The following is a 19,785-nucleotide window of genomic DNA, read 5'->3' as shown; positions in this document are numbered from 1 at the left end:
AAAGAAGGATACCTTTTCCTCTAAGATTGAAAGGATGACAAAACAGTTGGGAATTCTTAGAATTTTTGACGGAGTTGGAGGGAGCAAATGCTTCTCATACTGACTTAATTTCCTCAGTAAATGTAAATCTTGGGAAGTTCAGAGGTTGTGGGAGGAAACTGTTAGGGGACTACAGGAGAAAAATGTATGAATAGGACTGCAAGGAAAGTAGATAGGGATTTGCATCATTTATGACATTTTCTTTTAGTTTCACTTGCCTAATTGTCCGTAATTCATCATAATTCTGAAATCTATCTCAAGACTGTTATATTCTTAAGACTCTTCTCCAACATGAATTATCTATTTCAAAAGCTGTGTTCTGGAAGAAGGCCACATGCATTACACACAGTTTTGTTGTTATTGTTGTTTTGTTTTAGTATAAACTGATATTACAGAAGGATTTTACTCTGGAAGAAAGTCTTCATTCATTACAGTAATAAAGTTTCAGTCCAGTATGAATTATTTGATGTTGGCTAATCTCTGTTTTCACGTGGAATAGTATCCCAGTCGTTGCATTCATAAGGTTTCTTACCAGTATGAACTTTTTTATGTTGAGTAAGCTGTGCTCTCAGGCAGAAGGCATTCCCACATTCATTACATTCATAAGGTTTCTCACCAGTATGAATCGTATGATGCTGAGTAAGCCCTATCTTTTGGCTGAAGGCCTTTCCACACTCATTACATTTATAAGGTTTCTCTCCAGTATGAATTCTATGATGTCGTTAAGTTCTCGGCTATGGTTGAAGGCTTTACCACATTTGTCACATTGGAAAGGTTTCTCACCAGTATGAATTCTCTGATGTTGAATAAGTCCTATCTTCTGACTAAAAGCCTTTCCACATTCATTACATTCATAAGGTTTCTCACCAGTTATGAATTGTCTGATGTTGAATAAGTCCTATCTTCTGACTAAAAGCCTTCCCATACTTATTACACTCATAAGGTTTCTCTCCAGTGTTAATTCTATTATGCTATTTTAGTGGTTTATGACTAAAGGTCTTCTCACACACATTACATTTATAAGACTTCTCACCAGTATGAACTCTTTTATGCTGAGTAAGGCCTGCACTATACCAGAATGTCAACCTACATTCATTGCATTCATAAGGCTTCTCACCAGTGTAAATTCTCTTGTGTTGAGTAAGGTTTGTACTTGAGTAGAAGGCTTTCCCACAATCATTACATTCATATGGTTTCTTCCCACTATGAATTCTATTATGTTGTTTAAGTTCTACTCTGTGAATAAAAGCCTTCCCACATTCATTACATTTACAAGGTTTCTCACCAGAATGAAGTCTCTTATGTTTATCAATTTGTGCACTCAAGTGAAAGGCCTTTCCACATTCATTACATTCAAAAAGTTTCTGTCCAGTATGAATTCTCTTATGTTTAGTGATGTGTATGCTCAGGCGGAAGGCCTTCCTACATTCATTACACTGATAAGGTTTCTCTCCAGCATGAATCCTATGATGTCGTTTAAGTTCTCGGCTGTGATTGAAGGCCTTCCCACACTGGTCACATTCAAAAGGTTTCTCACCAGTATGAATTCTCTGATGTTGAGTAAGCTGTGCTCTAAGGTGGAAGGCCTTCCCACATTCATTACAGTCATACGGTTTCTCACCAGTATGAACTGTCTGATGTTGGTTAAGTCCTACCTTTTGGCTAAAGGTCTTCCCACATTCATTACATTTATAGGGTTTCTGAGTAGAATGACTTAGCTGATGTTCAGTAAGGTCGATTCTTGGGCAGAAAGTTTTCCCACATTCATTATATTTATGCTCTTTATCTTCAGTATGGTTCATCTGATATAGCCTATGTTCTGACATGTGCCTAAAAGCCTTGCCACAATAATTAGATTCACATTTTTCTTGACATTCTCTATTCTCTGCAAATAGCTTCTTTGAGCATATTTTATCATATATTCTCACATCTGAATACTGTTTGATGCTCTTTCTGTATATATAACATTTATCAAAACTCTTTCTAATTCTATGTTGTGGAAAAAGGATTGGCCCTAGACTGAAGTTTCTACCATACTTATTATATTCATGGCCACTCCATTTACTGAGAAATTCCTGTGGAATGTTTTTTCCTTGCCAAGAATATTTCTTCTCATTGTTCTGCTTCTTTGTCAAACTGGCATCAGATTCCCAGGCTTCTTGAAACTCTGAGACAGAAGGAACACTCATATTAAGTCTTTCCTCAGATGATTCTTCCATGAAAGTGCCCAAATTCTGAGTTGACTCCTTGGATTCATGGCGAGTCTCCCAGTCTGAAAGAAATTAAAAAATGTAAACTTCCCCTGTCATACATACTATTTGTGTACTCCATTCTTTCGTATTTGCCATAAAGAACAATTATTTTCTCAGCCTTCTCCCCTTGCTCCCCTCATCCCAAACTTCTCTCTCGTTTGACAAGCAGGTTTTTTTTTTCCCTCTTCAATAGGGTCCCTATAACCCATTTAGTGTTTTTGGTTTGATCCAAAATTAGGTTGTAGTATTCCTTTGCTTCTAGGTCTAGGCTTTCCAATTCATTCTATTAATCATCTCTATTTTAAACTAGTTACGTGATAGTTCTGGTAATTAGAAATTTGAGATTTTGTGATGCTAGATTTCCTTAATCCCTATTCTCACTCATTATTGTGTGGTCTAATTTTGTGACATGTTTCCTTAATAATTTGATTAGCATGTCTTTATACCTTTAATTTATGTTATTTTTATTATGTTAACGTGACCCCCACCACGCTTCATTTTTCTTCCTACAATCCCCCCAACACTTCACTCCCCATCTTCTTGACTGCTGCCCTGACACACAGACTAGAAATCAGGCTCTTTCAGCTCTGGAACATCTGCTCTTGGGCCCCAGCTATCCTGAATGGTGAGTGCCTCAACTGCCCTACTGTTTTAGTCAGTCAGTCAGTCATCTAGCATTGATTAAGCATTGACGATGCTCCAGGCACTATGCAAAGCTCTGGGGATACAAAGAAAAGGAAAAAAAAAAAAAGAAACATGCTTGCTTTCAAGGAGTTAACAACCTGATGTGGGGAGACACCATGAAAACAAGTGTGCAGAAACAAGGTATATGCAGCATGAACTGGGTGGGGGGGGGAGGTGGTCTCAGTAGAAAGGCACTAGGGTTAAAGAAAGCCAGGAAAGGCTCTGTAAAATGCGAGCCTTTAGCTGAGACTGGAAGGAAGCCAGGTGGCAGGGATGAAGTGGGAGACTGTTCCAGGTACGGGGGTCGGCCAACGAAAATGCCTGCAGTCAGGGGATGATGCTTCACATTTGTGGAAGAGCCAAGAGGCCGTCACTGTCACTAAGGCACAGAGTCCAGGGAGGGGAGAACCGTGTAAGGAGGCTAGAAAGCCGAACAAAGGAATTTGGTTCAGGCTGGCCCGGTTGCGTATCATGTTACTGTCTACTTCCTGGCCGTCTTCATACACCCTCCCCAGCACATTTCCTTCCACTTCCAGAACCACCATCAAACCGATACTGCTATTGCTCCCAGAAAGCGGGTATCCCAACTGACTCCTGCACAGCTCTGCTCACCATCTCGGTGGCTTTGCAAACCAAAATCTTCCTCCTTGGCCACACCTGTATTTGTTGAGAAACACCTTATTGGAATGTCTTTCCTTTCTTCCACATTCCCCTCCCCTCTCCTCTTTTTTCTCTCCCTCCTTCCCTTCTTCCTTTCTTCTTTGCTTTTCTTCCTCCCTCCCTCCCTTCTTTCTTCCTGCCTTCTTTCCCCAGCAGAAGCTGAGATGAGGGCTCATCCAGCAGATATGCCTTCCTTTGGATGTAAGCTCCCTGAAGGCAGGGGTTGTCTTTGGTTTTGTACTTGGATCTGAAATGTTTGATAGGCAACAAACAGTTAATAAATTCTTTTTCATTCTTTTGTTCCTTTTTCATGCTTTTCATTATGGTCCATTCATGGACACTGAATACATCTCTAATGAGATATATATTCTATGAAAATTATTTTGTGCTTATATCCATATAAACCTGTCAGTGCTTTGTAGGTTGTTATGCATTTTGTACTTAATTTAAAGGGGATTTTTATTTTGAGCTTCAGCTGTTGGCTTTTGGTAGGTATATAAAGAAATGCAGTCAATTTTGGTAGGTTTGTTTTTAATCCTGTTTGCCAAAGCTATTCATCTTCTCAACTTTAGGCTGATTCTCCAGGGTTTTCTAGATAAACCATCATACCATTTACAAATTTCTTTCCCCAACTTGTACTTCTCTTACTACTATTGTTAGCCCTTCTAGTGATAGGCCACGTAATGGTGGAGACAGGTGGCATGCTTGCTTCACCAGCCCGTGAAAAGGAGGGACATCCAGGAGTTTGGCGTCCCTGCACCAGAGACGATGTCACGGCCGGGGAGGGGGTACAGGGCAGAAGAGTGGAGAGATGAGGGGGGATTGGTTGCCAAGGGCTTTGCATGCCACAGAATTTTACATCTGATCTGGAGGCGCTGGGGAGCCGTTGGAGCGTCCTGAAAAAGGGACCAGGGTCAGATCTGCACTTCAGGCAGACGCTGTGGCAGGGGGAGCAAGCAGCTCCTGCACCAGCCGAGGGGTGAGGGGGTGAGGACCTGCCCCGATGGAGGCGGGGTGGGGGAGATTGTATTTGGACATTAACAGGGTGTGATACAAAAGGCATCAATACAAAAAGAGAAAGCAAAGCAAAGGATGGTGGCTCTAAGCCCTTTGCGAAAACATGAATGAAACGGCGGAACACAGATGGCCCTCACGGTCTGGACTTTTCTCTTGACCTTGTCTCTCCTCTCTCCTTCAGGGCCGTTTCTCTCTACTCACTTGATAACCCTTCTCCAAGCCCAGACATAAAATGGTGTCTCTGATGAGACGCGGAGTCTGCCTGACTTCTCTTGTGTTATAAAGGATGGATCTATGGGGGCAGGGAAGCATTTGGGGAATCGACTATGGTATAAAAAATGACAGGAATAATCTTTAAAATAAGTGAATGGAATCTTATAAATGGTTGCTGACCAAGAAAAATCCAAGTACCTCTAATTAAAAAAAAAAAAAAAAAAGGAACAGGTTGGGAAAATCTTTGCCAGAAACATCTCCACCAGAACTGCGTCATTTAAAACACAATTTCCAAAAGTATCTGCAAAAGCTGCTGCAGAGCATGAGGGAGGGAAATAACAGGAGTAAATAAAACCAATAAAACCTTCCAAGTAAGTCAACGTCACCTCACAGACAGCCCTGGCCTCGTCAATGCTTCCTCCTCCCCAACACTGCCAGGCTTCACCCTCTCCAGTTTTCACATGCATCTGAAGACACGCGAGCCGCCCTGCCCAACAATCCACCCTGGCTGCCTACTCAAGTCTGCACAATTTTATTGAATGCCTCTGAGATGTACTAGCTCTTACTTTTAGACGGATGCACCAAGCAAATTAAGGAAAGGCCTGTTAATTCCTGGGCAGTCTGGTGGCCCAGCGGATGGCACTGAGCCCCGAGTCAGTGTGCTCAGATCTGTTGTGTGACCCTGGGCAAGTCACTGAACTTTTCTCTCCCTTAATTTCTTCAATTGTAAAATGGGGATAATAACAGTGCCTAGCTTGCAGGGTTGTTGTGAGGCTCAAATGAGGCTTAGCACTGTGCCTGGCACTTATGGAGTATAGTAGGTGCTTAATAAATCTTTCCTTTCTTCCACCTTCCCCTCCCCTCTCCTCTTTTTTCTCTCCCTCCTTCCCTTCTTCCTTCCTCCCATCCTTCCTCCTTCCCTTCTTCCTTCCTTCTGTCCTTCCTCCTTCCCTTCTTCCTTGCTTTCCTCCCTCCCTCCTTCCCTTCTTCCTTCCTCCCATCCTTCCTCCTTCTGTCCTTCCTCGCTTTCCTCCCTCCCTCCTTCCCTTCTTCCTTCCTCCCGTCCTTCCTCCTTCCCTTCTTCCTTGCTTTCCTCCCTCCCTCCTTCCCTTCTTCCTTCCTCCCATCCTTCCTCCTTCTGTCCTTCCTCGCTTTCCTCCCTCCCTCCTTCCCTGCCTCTCTTCTTTCTTCCCTCCTGCCTTCTTTCCCCAGCAGAAGCTGAGATGAGGGCTCATCCAGCAGACATGCCTTCCTTTGGGTGTGACTTTGGGGGAAGCAATGCTATCTAGGACTTGGGCTTACTTCCTCCCCTCAGAGACTAAGACGTTGAGGCAACACGTTTCTCTGTTTGTTCTTGCTCCGTCTCGTTGCGAATATCCCTGAGTAGAAGCTGCCTGTGGTTAAATGCAGATGCCAGGTCCTCGCCCCCTAAAAATGGAGGCCACAACCAGCGGGGCATTGAGCTGATGGCAAAGACACCCACAACCTGTCGGGCGCCTGAGAACCTGAGCGGGCCTGGCCCTGAGAGGCAGAGGTGAGAACACACACACATCCTACCTGGAAAGCACCCACGGTTCACCTCCGGCCGGATTCGCTCACCTGCACGGCCGACTCTTGGAGACTCCCTGTCGCTCCGACTGGCAGATCACACAGGTTTGGAAAGCGCCAGTCCTGCTTATTGAAAAAAGGAGTCCTCAGGACAGAGAACCAGCTGAGACTCCAGCTGCAGGCCCTGTTTTTGTGGGGATCACTAGCCTAGAGGCGTGTGTTTTTGTGGGGATCACTAAGCAGGCCCAGGGGCGTGTGCAAAAGACATTCAAAGGCCCCTCTGACAGTCAGGAACGGGACCCAGAATGGATGTGTGCCCAGAAAGGGAACTCCTCCATTTGTCCAGTCCTGGTAGGAAGATGAGGTCTGTTCAGGGTTCTGCATTGGGAGTTAAGGACAAGAGAGCAGGCATGCTTAAATACCCAGGCCAACAAAATCAACTGCCTGGTTCCCACTGTAAAAAGTCCAAACCTTTCCTGGGAAGTGATAGCACCTCTCTTGGCCCAGCCTCACAAAAGCGTTAGCAACCCCTCATCTCTACAAGCCAAAAAATAACTACTCCAGACTTGAGACCCTCCCAGTGTTCACTAGAACAGGGAGTAAAGACCCTCCCCTGGCAGACCGGGGGTGGGGAGGGGAAGGAGGGGCAGAGAACAGAGTTCAAGACCCAGCTACACAAATCAAAACCTTTTACTTACAAGTTAGCAGCACAAAATGATCACATCCAATAAAAACTGCTCACTACTCAACAGCCCACCCCACCTTTCACCAAGCAAAGCCCTTCCAAGGGGCAGAGTCTGGGTCCCGGGAGAGCCTGAGGGCCTTACCCAGGCAGACCAGGTTCCTATGGTTCTCGAGCGTCACCTCACGGTCCAGCTCCCTCTGGGAAAGGTCCAGGTGGCCCCATTCCTCCAGCGTGAAGTCCACAGCCGTGTCTCTGAAGGCCACCGATTTCTGAAAAACCCAGTACACTGTGTTTCCTCAGAGCCTACCCATGGACAGACCAGGTTGGAGACTTGAAGGGGCCAGGAACCGCACAGACTGCTTCTCAAGACTTCAGGCTTCTGCGCATTCCAGGGGCCTTTGGTGTTACTCAGCTTGAACTAGATGTTGAACTGTCACCCAAGGCATTCATGATAGTAACAGCTTGTACTCACATTTCACTTTTCCATTTATGAAGCACTTACCCAGAATAATTTCCCGAGGCAGGTGACAGCCCCCTCACATGCGAGAGATCTCCAAACAGAAACTGGGAAAGGGCCCCCGGGCAGGCTCCAGATGGGACTCTGAGAGCCAGGCGGGAGCAGCCCTGGGTCTCCTGGACGACAGTTCAAGATAGCTACCTGCGAGAATCAATGACCGATCCTGCCGTGTACACTGGATTTTACTCTGGAGCCCCAAACACCAGATGGCTGCGTCTCCTCTGTCTCTAAGTTAAAATGCTCATGCACGAGTTCAAGGTCTCAGTCTTTCTCTGTGAGGTAGATGTCAAAGGCTGAAGCTTTGCCACGATCACTTTTAATCAAAGAAAACTCTGAGCTAAAGTTTAGAGATTCATCTCTCCCCCAAAGCATTCTGATTCCATGGGAATGGTTACCTCAGCCCCACCTGCACGTGCAGCTTACAGCATCGGTGTGTAATCCGTGAAAACAGGCAAGCTGACCCAGCCTCACCTCTTCCTTGCCCAGCAAGGGTGGCCTATCTCATTCCCAGGCACTGTGAGTCAGCTGGGTCACCATCCATAGCCTCGGGGTCCAGCAGGATCCCCCAGATTCATAAAGCATCCTTCTGAGACAGAGAACAGTGGCCCCAGTTCCACGTGTAAAACCCCTTCCCTTAGTGTAACATCAATCCCATGATGTCACCTACCCTGTACTGTTTTTGTTCTACGCTTATAAAAATGAGTTACATTTTCAATTCTTTCAATTCAAGTCTTTTGGCTATTCGAGGCAGTCATTAGGCCTGCTTTATTGCCTGGCTATGCCCCTGCTGATAAACCATTACCTTGCTCAGAGGAATGTGCCCTGGTTTACCTTTCTATTAAATTTCACTCATGACATTTCCTTCAATGAGGGTTACCCAAGGGACCACAACCGATCAACCGGGAATAACTTGGCTGCTCTAAGCAATACAATGGTCCAAGACAATTCCAAAGGACTTGTGATGAAAATGCTCTCCACCTCCAGAGACAGAACTGGTAGAGTCTGAACGCAGATCGAAGCAGACTTTTTTACTTTCTTATTTTTCTTGTTTGGGTTTTTTCGGTCTGGTTTTTCCCCCCACAATATGACTAGTGTGGAAATATGTTTTGCATAACTACACATGTATAACCTATAACCTATTGCTTACCTTTTCAATGGGGTTGGCAGTGAGGAGAGGGAGGGAGGGAAAAATTTGGAACTTAAAATTTTAAAAAACTATTAAAAATTGTTTTTACATGTGATTGGGGGAAAGGAAAATATTAAATCATAAAAACAAGAACTGAACATTCCATTAAAGAATACATCAGCAATGAGACAATATATGAAATGCTGACATGTTATTCCAGGAAAAGAGAAAACACCCCCTCACCTGGTGGGCCCTGGCTGCTAGGAAGACTGGGGCCATTCTCTTCTCTTCCACGTTGCCTCTTCTTGGGGAAGGCAGAGCTGGGAAAGAAAATGGAACCATGAGAGACCAGGGGCCTGAAAGACCCAGCCACCTTCCTGCTAATCTGGCAGGTCAAAGAGAGCTCCTAAACCAGGGGCGGGGAATCTGCGGCCTCAAGACCACATGTGGCCTTCTAGGTCCTTGCATTCGACCTTTTGACTGAGTCCACGTTTTACAGAACTAATCCTTTTATTAAGGAGATTTGTTTTGTGAAGTTTGCACCCAGTCAAAGGGCTGCACTTGAGGACCTAGAGGGCCATATGTGGCTTCTGGGCGGCAGGTTCCCCACCCCTGTCCTCAATCCAGTGCCACATTGTTACATACAGACCATGTGCAAGGTGCTGGGGACGGATGTCATCCTCAAGGGCCTCACATGCTACTGGGAAAACCAATAAGCTGAAAGAGTAATCAATCAGTAACCCAGTGAAGTACCTTTATAATGGAAAGAAGAAACCCTTATAGTGGACAAGCCGTGAAGCCGGCCCCTGAAGATCAGGATTCTGCGAGCGGCACCAGAAGAGGGAAGGCTTTCAAGGAGTGGGCCGTGGGAAGACCTGGTGGTGGTATGGAGGCTTTGGGAAAAGGGGTGGTGAAAGGCTTTTGTGGGAAAGATGGGTCAGGGAGGGCAACCATGACCTTAGCATTTGTGCAGCAGGGAGGCACAATAGGGAGGGGAGGAAGAAGGCAGGAACAAGGCAGGACCCTTGTCCCTATGCAGGGCAGCCCAGGTTGTTGTTTCCAAGGCTCCCAGCCTCTACATGCCCATACCTCCACATTCCACGTACCCATCACAGGGTTGCCTCCTTCGGTCAGGCCCTGTGCACAACTGCCACGATCTCCTAACTGGTCTCCCTGCCTCTGTCCCTCCGCTCACACCTAGCCGTGTCACTCACTAACCGGTGCCCCTCTGTGGGCTTGGAAAGCTCCTCCCCATTTGGGCCCCACCTACTTTCCTGCCTCATTACACACCGTCCTTCCCACACTCAGCAGACTGGTCTTTCTCTGCACCTGCCATCTCACATGCCTTCAATGCACTCGCTCTTTCCTTCCCTCTCTTGCGGTAAGGGGCTGCTCAGACATTATCTCCTCCGAGATTCCTCATCTCCAATGCTGGCAGTCTCACTTTCAAACTGCAGCTCATTTGCATTTGTTCTTATTTATTCTGCATAAGGGTGTAGCAAGGGCCATCACCCACAGAGCATGCTCAGCACGGCCTTCCTGGTTGGGGTTGCACACAGGAGCCTTGGAGCCTGCCTCTGGCCGTATGGTGGCCAGTCCTCATCGGTCTCCTTGGTCCAGGTCAGTGGCAGAGGGCTGGCTGCGGCATCAGTCAAAAGAAGATCCACCACTTTGCTAACTCCCGGTGGTGGGGGTGGGGAGGGGGCAGGTAGGTAGTGCTGAGAGCGAGTCCTCCCTCCCAGAGGTTCCCGAAGTGGGATACTGCCTCCTGGGCGGTGCTGGACCTATTCATGGGGGTGGCAGTAGCCATTGGGGGGGGGTGTTGAATAAAAATAAAGAGGTGGTAGAAGCATAGGGAAAGAAGAGAAGAAATTTTTTTTTTCCCTGTGAGGCAATTGGGGTTAAGTGACTTGCCCAGGGTCACACAGCTAGTAAGTGTCAAGTGTTTGGTCTGAGGCCAGATTTGAACTCAGGTCCTCCTGACTTCAGGGCTGGTGCTCTATCCACTGCCCCACCTAGCGGTCCCTAGATAAGAAAATTTTGAAGAACCATTCATACATGTTTCATCTGTTGTGTAAATGAGTTAAAGTCATAGTGATTACATTATCTTCCAAATAAACACACAAAATGCAAGTTACAGCAGATCAGTGGTCAAGTCCGCCAGCAGGTCTTAACAAGCAAGGGTTGGCAGGCGAGGTTGTCTGTATCGTCGCGAAGTAAAGCATGCATCCACAGGAATATACGAGTGTGATGACTTGTTTACAATAGTATACAGTGACACGACACAACAGTGTGCCACCAAAATTTCAATGCAGGAAAAAAAAATTAAATTGAAGATGCGTCACTTCAAAAATATTTTTTGAAATGACGTGAATTTCAAAAAGCCACTAAAGGATTAAAGAAAGTAGATTTCCAGGGTGGCACTGAGTATTTATTCTTCAAGGGGGCAGCAGGCCAAATAAGTTTGGGAACCTCCGCTCTGGATTCTCCAGGAAGGCGTCGGGTCCTGGGAGTGGGTGCTCTTTCCTCCGCTGCCTCTCCCACATGGAGCAAACACCCCAGCTGGGTGAGATGCACCCGGGCCCCGGCTGCCGCGTGCAATTTGTGTTTCCTTTCCCGGGCAGGGCATCCAACATTATTCCTGGGGCAAACGTGTCCAGGCTTGCAAGCAACCTTGCAAAGGAGCCTGCGTTTTGCTGTAGCGGTGGCAGGGGGCGCAGGGGGTTGGGCACGCCGGGGGCCCCCCGAGTCAGAGCCCGGCTGACCGCAGGCAAACGCTTGCATCTAAGAGAAGGGGCCTCATACCAGCGGCCACACGCCGGAGCCCGAAGGGCGGAGGCGCCTATCAGCCGTCCTGCTGAGTGCTGCGGGGCAAACGGGGGCCGTCGGGACAGACGGCTCGGGTGCCAGGGGCCCAGCTCAGGCACGCACTTGGCACCGGCCGCAGGGTCACTATCTACCCAGGCTGTTCCCCGCAGAGAACCGGAGACCTGGCCAGCAGGGATTGGAGGATCAGCGCTCCTGATTGGCTAATTCTCCTCCCCACCTCCCTGGGCCGACCAATGAGCGCCTGCTCGTCCAGGGGGCGTGGCCACGCTGGTGGCAGAAGCGGACTGCGCAAACGCGAGTTCCCTTCCTTTCCCCTCCCTCTCCCAAGGCTCCCAGAGCTCCGCCTCCCCTCTGGGCCCAACCCTTCCGCCTCGAACTCACCCCGCCCGGGGAACGCGGGAAAATGCCGGGCTCCGGCCCGGGGGCGTCGGCAGCCGGGGGAGACAGAGCAGAAGTGAGAGGCTGGAAACGACAACCCGTCAGGAAAACGGGTGGGGGTGGGGCAAGCGAGACTGGGCGGAAGTGACGTCCATCCACGCGCTCTTCCATCCGCTCTTCTAGCGAGGTGCGTGTCCCCGTTTCCCCGGTAACCACGCCGGGAGGAGAAAAGGTTTCTGGGAACTGTAGTACTCCGGCTGCGCGCACATGCTCGGCAGAGCGCTAATGGCGGGACGTCAGCTGGGCGGGGCTTCCGAGGCGCCCCCGCCCTCTGCGTGAGCCCCGCCCCCTGCCGCCTGCGCCGGCGGGGGTGTGGCCTCTGGGCTGCTGCTCCTCGCCCCTCCCCCTCGGAGTATGGATCCTACCATTTCAAAGTTGATTCTACCACTGAACCAGCATGCGTGCCATATTAGAGTGTGTTGTGCCCGCTTCTCTCTCTCGAGAAGTGCAATAAAGGCTTCCAGTCACTCCTGTAGTAGATTTGTGTTTCAGATTTTTCTAACAAGCAGACCTGAGATAGAAGAAAATGATGAGACTGAGGGACATTGAGGCAGGGACAGATGTCACTGGGCATGACCTTATACAGACTTGAGCTGAGATGTAGGAAAGGGGCAGATCAGAAGACCTCTATGCTCATTTTGTCTGTGCACACCCAAGGATAAAAGCTTATCGACCTCCTTCTCAGGGTGAAGCGATTCGTGCAAAGATTGCTGCAGAAAGGCATGCGGATAGAAGTGCACCATGGAGATTAAGCCAGAGTTTGGTACATGGCCCTCATGCACCTGACATCATCACATACTCTACTGACCCAGAAGCCTTTGCCAACAACATCTGCTCAGCTACAGGAGCGAAACAGAGCCCCAGCACCACCAATTCTGAGCTGCACGCACAGGATGGGAGCCAATCAGGTGAGAGACGGAGCTGCACACAATCCTATTCACCTTAGAGAAGTAGAAGGCCAGGGAAGGGAGGCCCTGAAAGCTTTGGGTTAGAGCACCTGTCTCAGGTAATCAGCAGAGACACAGATCCACATTTTGTTATAATTGAGTACTGAGGAGTCTTTTCTACCAGTGAGGAGAGCCCAGTGTAAATCGGCTTCGAGCCTCTAGTTAGGCAAAAATTCTGATCAATGCCGTGATCGTCTCTGATTTCAGAGGTCCAGTGATAAAATAAGAACAGAGAACAGAAAAGAGCAGAAGGACAGGTAGGAAGAATCTCAGATAAGCAGGAGAGCTGTGAAACCTCCTTCTTGAATTTATTTTATACTGTACTTGAAAAGAAAATAATAGATTCACAGTCACATGTACAATCCTTTTACTATTCTGTCATGTGTATAAATACTCATTTTATTTGATGTTTCTTAAGTTCATAATAAAAAAGTTTTTAAAAAGCCTTGCACATGACATCTTTTCAAATCTTTAGATTTTATTTGAATATTAATATCCCCCTACACACACACACACACACACTCTCTCTCCCAGTCTTATCTCCAGTGAAACCATCCCGGTTCCTTTGACCTAGCTTCATAGGATAGACTCAAGGCCCTTCACCTCCGAGTTGCGCTTCTCTGTGAGCCCGGCAGATTATCACTGCCCTCAAACCCTTCCCCACGTGGGGCCCGACCAGGGAACAGTCCAGAGGGATTGGCGCCTTATTATTACTGAAAGAGCAGTCTTTTAAAATGTGTCCAGAGACCACCTTACCCATTTTGGCTGCCACGTCACACTACTGATTCACATTAGTATGGATAATCTGTAAAACCCCACAGTGTTTTAAAAGATAAAATACTGCCTAATCGTGCCTCACTCATCCTGCATTTGTGAAGCTCATGTATTGAACCCACATGTAAGGCTTTATCACTATTGCATTTCATTTTATGAGATCCAGCTCAACTTGAGACCATCATGATCTCTGTCATCCAGTGCCATTGAAGGCCGGGCCTGATTTGGGCTGTCCTGGCACTTTGTGTTTGGAGTGAGGCATGCCTAGGCAGGGGTGGGGAACCTGCAGCCTCGAGGCCACGCGTGGCCCTCTAGGTACTCAAGTGTGGCCCTTTGGGTCCAAACTTCAGGAGATTTGTTCTGTGAAGTTTGGATTCAGTCAAAGGGGTGCACTTGAGGACCTAGAGGGCCACATAAGCTCATCACTTCTAAACCTACCACCATGATGTTAATTCAAGCCCTGATTGACTGTACCTCCCCTCAGCCTCCTCTGCCCTCTGACTGGAGGATGGAGTACCAAACTCCTCTCAGTGCCTTTTTTTTACTAAGGGCAGAAACTCCCCTCACTTTACATCTGCTGCCCTACCTGGTTTCATCTCCATGGAACAAGATACCTTCATGCCTAACCCCTTGGTGTTTCTCTCCCCCACCACATTCCTGCCTACTTTTGGGTGTTTTCCCCCATTTAGAGTGTAAGCTTCTTGAGGGCAGAGACTGTCTTTTTATTAATTGTGCTTACCTGGGCAACTCAGCTCCTCCTGAACTCTCCTATCCCCAAATGGGCTATCATGCCCTTACCTGAGGGTGTTCTGCCCAAAGGAAGGTAAATTTTGATGGCTGAAACCTACCTAGTTATCTTGGAGTTCACTGGCTAAACTTCTTTCTCAAAGACCATGCCTTAAACCCAATTCACTCTGGATCTCATTGATTGGACAACAGGTCCCTGCCCAAGCACCCCTTAATGGTTACTTTTTGGGCCCTCCTGGCTCAGAGTGAACGTAAGTAGTAATTTCTCTTTTGGCCAGCAACCCTGAGGGTCTTTCCCTTCCAGCTTGATTTTTTTTTTAATTAAAGGGGCCATCCCTTGACTCACTTCTTCAACAGGCCTATTCAATGAATGAGTATTGCCTCTCTCAAAGTGAGAATTTGGAAAGACCTTAGCTTAAAAAGGCCAAGGTCTCCCACTGCATCTTGGGCCATCTCCAGGTGTCCTGATCAGTACCTGGCCACTGGACCCAGATGGCTCTGGAGGAGAAAGTGAGGCTGGTGACTTTGCACAGCCCTCCCTCACTCAAATCCAAATCAGTGCAAGTCATGTCATCGTCTCCCTGATGTCATGATCCTCTTTGAGAATGAAGGACAAACCACACAATCAGGTGCCTCCATTTAACCTGAAGGTAGTCCCATTTGTCTACTGGTTGCTCAACTTAACACCTTACTTCTCTCACGTTTCTCCTCTCCGCCCTCAGCTAAGGTCCCTCTTCCTGTTGTACCAGGAAGTCAAGGTCATTCACCAAAGACTCATCTCCCTTGGCCCTGACCATCGATCCCTATGACCTCTTAGTCCTTCTATTCACCAAGACCTGCCTCCCACCACCACATTCCACTTCCTCATAATCTCATCATTCCCTCCCATCTTCTACCTCTCCCTATTTGCTGGTTCCTTCACTCTTGCCTAGAAACAAATCTGTGTCCACATCTTTAGACAACTCTCACCAGATCCTGCCATCCAACTAAACTCCTTGAAATTATGAACTGTAAGGGCAGCTAGGAGGTGCGGTGGATAGAGCGCAGGCCCTGGAGTCAGGAGGACTTGAGTTCAAATCTGGCCTCAGACACTTGACACTTACTAGCTGTGTGACCCTAGGCAAGTCGCTTAACCCCACTGCCTAGCCAAAAAAAAAAAAAAAGAAAGAAACTATGATCTGTACTAGGTGTCTCCACTTACTTTTCCCCGGCTGTTAAATCTTCTACAATCCAGCTTCTGACCTCATCACTCAGGAGAAACTGCTCTGTTCAAGGTTATCAGTGATAAATGTAGTTTTCTCAGTCCTCATCGTTGACTCCTCTGCAGCATCTGTCAGTGTGTGGGGACTCTCTGGTTTTCATGACACTGTTCTTTCAGTTCCTTCACCTCTGGAACAGTTCTCAGTCTCCTTTGCTGGATCTTCATAGATGTGTGGCTGTCCTCCCTCTCACATGACCACCCTAGCCTCTCTCATGAGCTCCAGCCCTGCACCACCAACTGCTTACTGAACATCTCAAACTGGCTGTCTCAGTGGCATCTCAAACTCTAATGTCAGAAACAGAACTCCTATTTCTCCCCAAACTCACAACTCCAGAATGTTTATATTACTTGTAGTCAGTCAATACACATTAAATGCCTACTACGTGCCAGGTATTGTGCTAAGAGCTGGGGATACAAAGAAAAGCAAAGACAGTCCCTCCTCTCAAGGAGCCCAGAGTGCAAGGAGGGAAACAACACACAAACAACTCTGTAGAGATATGTAGAGACAAAGGACGTACAGGATGGATCTGAGATAATCAGCAGAGGTGTCCTGGTCTCTGGCCACCATTCTTTCTGTCACCCAAGTTCACAACCTCGGTGGCAAACTCAACTCACCTCATTCCTGAACATCCCAGCAATCCAGTTAGTTGCCAAATCATCCTTTTCTATCTCTGGGAACAAGTTATATTCAAGGTAATGTTACAAGAGTGAGCAAGTTACTCAGGACAAAGTAAGACAATTAAGTTTATTGACATATCTATTACGAACCTTTACAATTTTTTACATCTTAAGGAACCTCTTAATATGCAATGCCATTTTGCTACAATTACTTGTTTTTAAGCATTTTCACACCTAGTTTATGAGACTTCAAAACATTCTTTAGGTCTTCATCAGGAAACCATTTTTTTTTATCGTATTGTATCTTAAGTGTACTTTTGATGAATGTCTTGATTACAGCCTGTGGGTTTCCCGACCACTGAAGCATGCTCAGCTTCATCTCTTGGATGGATGTCTGACCCTTTAGAGAGCTGTGCTATGGTATAAGGCTAGGTGGCAATATTCCTTTTGCATTTCGGAATTTCAGAAATTCCACTATAACTCTGCTTCTCAGGACAGCAATATATTCATCAGCACTCATCATTCCTTTCATTTGGACGAGACTTCCAGGTCCACTGAGAGTGAAAAAAAATATTCCCAAAGATGTTTCTAGGTAGATGTTTTATAGTCTGATGAAGATACCCAGATCTGACAGAGTCACCTGGACTTCTTATGACAAAGCTCTGAATAAAAACGTGAGCTGAGTTTACTCTGTAAAAGTCACCTTGAAATCTTCAGTTCTCCAGTCTTCGAAATGTCCCACAAATCACAGTTTGCAGGGTTTTTTAAAAAAATGTTTTTTGGTGACCTTTCTGCTGTTCTTGCACCACCAAGAAGCCATCCTGCAGAGGAATCAGTCAGAGTCCCTCTGGCTGCCAGCTCACTGTCTGCTAAGGATTCATGAGCTTCAATGGGATAGATCCTATTCACTGTGAGCTCGAATGAGGCCTGAAATGCTTCAAATTCCCCAAATGCCTTCTGCCATATCTGAAGCATCTTCTTTAAGAGCTACAAATTTTGCCCATTTCCTTGAAGTAACATTCATTCTTAAAAACCACAGAATTAAAAACACAACGAAAGAGCAATAAACACATGTGTATGGCATGAAATTCAACAGAGAACTCTAAAAGGCTAGGACACCTGCTCAATAGAGTTCCATTGGCCAAGATCACAGAAGTGTGACTACTGCTGCCACAAGGAATTCATGCACCACTGAAGCTTTGACAGGTAACAAAATCTAGCATTACACTTTGTCATCACACATTAGGAACATTGAGAACTGAACAAAAACCTTCAGGACGGTCAACGTGTGTTATTGGTGGTACATCATACTATGCCCCCAGAATGACGCCAGAGGTTTTACTCAACACTTGCTGATGTCTGGTCAGTTACCATTCTCACTCCCCACAGGCAGGTAGGTGGCTCAGTGGAAAGCTTGCCAGACCTGGAGTCCGAAGGACCTGAGTTCAAAACTAGCCTCAGACAGTTACTAGCTGTGTGACCCTGGGCAAGTCACTTAACCCTGATTTGGCTCAGTTTCCTCGACAGGAATAATCATGGTACCTACTCTGTAAAGTCATTGTGGGGATCAAATGAGTTAATAATTGTAAAGTGCTCTAGAAGTGCTAGCTATTTTCTTACTGATTTTGTGTTTCAGAGTTTCAGAAGCTAGGGAGAATACAAATACTCACAATGTGTACATCGATTAGTGAGAGAGGCTGAAAGAACTAGAATGACATCATGCTACCCACTAGTCATGATACCAGCTCTGAAGAACCTCCCAAAACTGATAAAGGATCGATGGGCATCAACACTGCAGCGAGGAGAAAGTATTGCTATGGAACCTTGGTGTTCAAGAAACACCAAGCTGTATTACATTGCTATTAAAAATATTAATTGGCAAGCATGGCTCCAATGAAGAGAAATGAGATGCCCCAATCCACCCATTTCAGAAGTGGGAGGTCCGCTGTGTTAAACATGGCTTATGCTTTTGGACCTTTTCAATGTATTAATCAGTTGTGCCCAGTTTCCCCTCTTTTTTCTTTAAAAACAAACGAACAAACAAAACAAGCCATTTATCATATAGTGTGGTTCTCTGGGAGGGGAAGAGATACTGGGAAAACTATGATACAAAAACAGGCACCAGTACAAAACGTCTACTGGGAATTGCTTTAGGCAGAGCTCGCACAGCTGCCAAGAGAATCCCAAGGTCTTGTGTCCCCCTGAAGTTGCTGACATCACAAATCGGTGTCTCTGACAGACTCAGATGCACAGGAGAAAGAACGCCGGGCCTGGAGTGAGAAACAGCTGAGTCCAAATATGGACTCAGACATTTACTGTGTGGTCCTGGAAAAGTCATTTGACATTGTTTGCCTCAGTTTCCTCATCTGTAAAGTGAGCTGGAGAAGGAAAAGGCAAACTGATCCAGTATCTCTGCCAAAAAAACAAACCCAAAAAGGGTCGCAAAGAGTTGGACACGGCTGAAAAACAACAGGACGTGCCGAAACCACCTTTCTAAATAACAGGGCTGATCCCCCTACTCGAAAATATTCAGTGATTCCCCACTGGCCCTAGGACAAAACACATCTGAATGCACTTCTTGCGGACTTCTCTCAGACCCCAGGAATCTCATCATCCTGTAAGATTCAACCAGCCTTGGAAGTGACACCCCATCAGTACCCTCTGCCCCTCGGAGGGGAGGGCAGAGTCATGAACTCCAAACCAGCCATCTCACTTCCCAGCTGACTGCCCTCCTTTTGGACTTCACCAGCCCCTTTTCAGATTCCTTTTGTGTACTGTCTCCCCCCGTTAGACTGTAAGTTCCTTGAGGGAAGGACCTGTCTTTTTCCTATTTATATTCCCAGTGCTGAGCAGTGCCTGGCACACAGCAGGTGCTTAATAAATGGCACGTTCTTTAAAGTCTTCTACAGTATGACTCCAATCTACTGCCCTTTCAAGCAGTTTGCATTCTAGCAAAAGCAGCCAGTTAGCTCTTTTCTGAACTTAATGTTCATCTTTCACCCATATCATTGAACCTGCTGCCCCCAGTGCCTGGAATGTACTCCCTTCTTCACCTTTACCCCTTGGAATCATTAGCTCCCTTCAAGTCTCAGCTTGGGTGCCACCTTGTGCGTGATTACGAGCACTTTCTTCTTCAAGTGATCTTGAATTTCTGTATCTGCTTAGATATCCTCTCCCTCAGTGAAGTGAGCTCCCAGGGAGCAGGGGAAATTCTTCACTGTTGTCTTTGCATTTGACAAAAATTTATCAAGAACCTATGCGGTACAACACACAACATGCTGAGAACTAGGGACAAACATCCAACCAAATCAAACCAAACCAAACTCAGAGTCCCTGCCCTGATCTGGTTTAGTTTCTGTTGGGAGTGAGAGGGCAGGGAGGGCTGGACCCCACAGGGAGCAAATGCCATATCCTCAGCGCGCAACTCCAT

The 19,785-nt window shown here is 46.8% G+C and overlaps 1 protein-coding gene across 7 annotated transcripts; it reads right to left on the bottom strand.

The window, feature by feature from the left end:
- Positions 1–410: 410 nt before the first annotated feature.
- LOC114031204 (zinc finger protein 501-like) lies at positions 411–12,147 on the bottom strand. 7 transcript variants are annotated; one of them, XM_027846231.1, is made up of 5 exons: positions 11,952–12,147; positions 8,985–9,061; positions 7,241–7,367; positions 6,423–6,539; positions 411–2,311 (listed from the first exon to the last, which is right to left on the bottom strand). In XM_027846231.1, the coding sequence occupies exon 5, from the start codon at positions 2,256–2,258 to the stop codon at positions 1,011–1,013; it is 1,248 nt and encodes a 415-aa protein (XP_027702032.1). In that variant the 5' UTR covers positions 2,259–2,311; positions 6,423–6,539; positions 7,241–7,367; positions 8,985–9,061; positions 11,952–12,147; the 3' UTR covers positions 411–1,010. The 7 variants fall into 7 exon arrangements, with proteins under 7 accessions (XP_027702032.1, XP_027702030.1, XP_027702033.1 ...); XM_027846229.1 differs by having other exon boundaries at positions 6,423–6,536; XM_027846232.1 differs by having other exon boundaries at positions 6,465–6,536.
- Between the last annotated feature and the right edge of the window lie 7,638 nt (positions 12,148–19,785).

The sequence above is a fragment of the Vombatus ursinus genome, unplaced genomic scaffold, assembly GCF_900497805.2.
Source record: "Vombatus ursinus unplaced genomic scaffold, bare-nosed wombat genome assembly UNPS02015098.1, whole genome shotgun sequence".
NCBI classification, from domain to species: Eukaryota; Metazoa; Chordata; class Mammalia; order Diprotodontia; family Vombatidae; genus Vombatus; species Vombatus ursinus.
The sequence above is the reverse complement of the archived record's forward strand: the minus strand, read 5'-3'. Positions and strand labels throughout refer to the sequence as shown.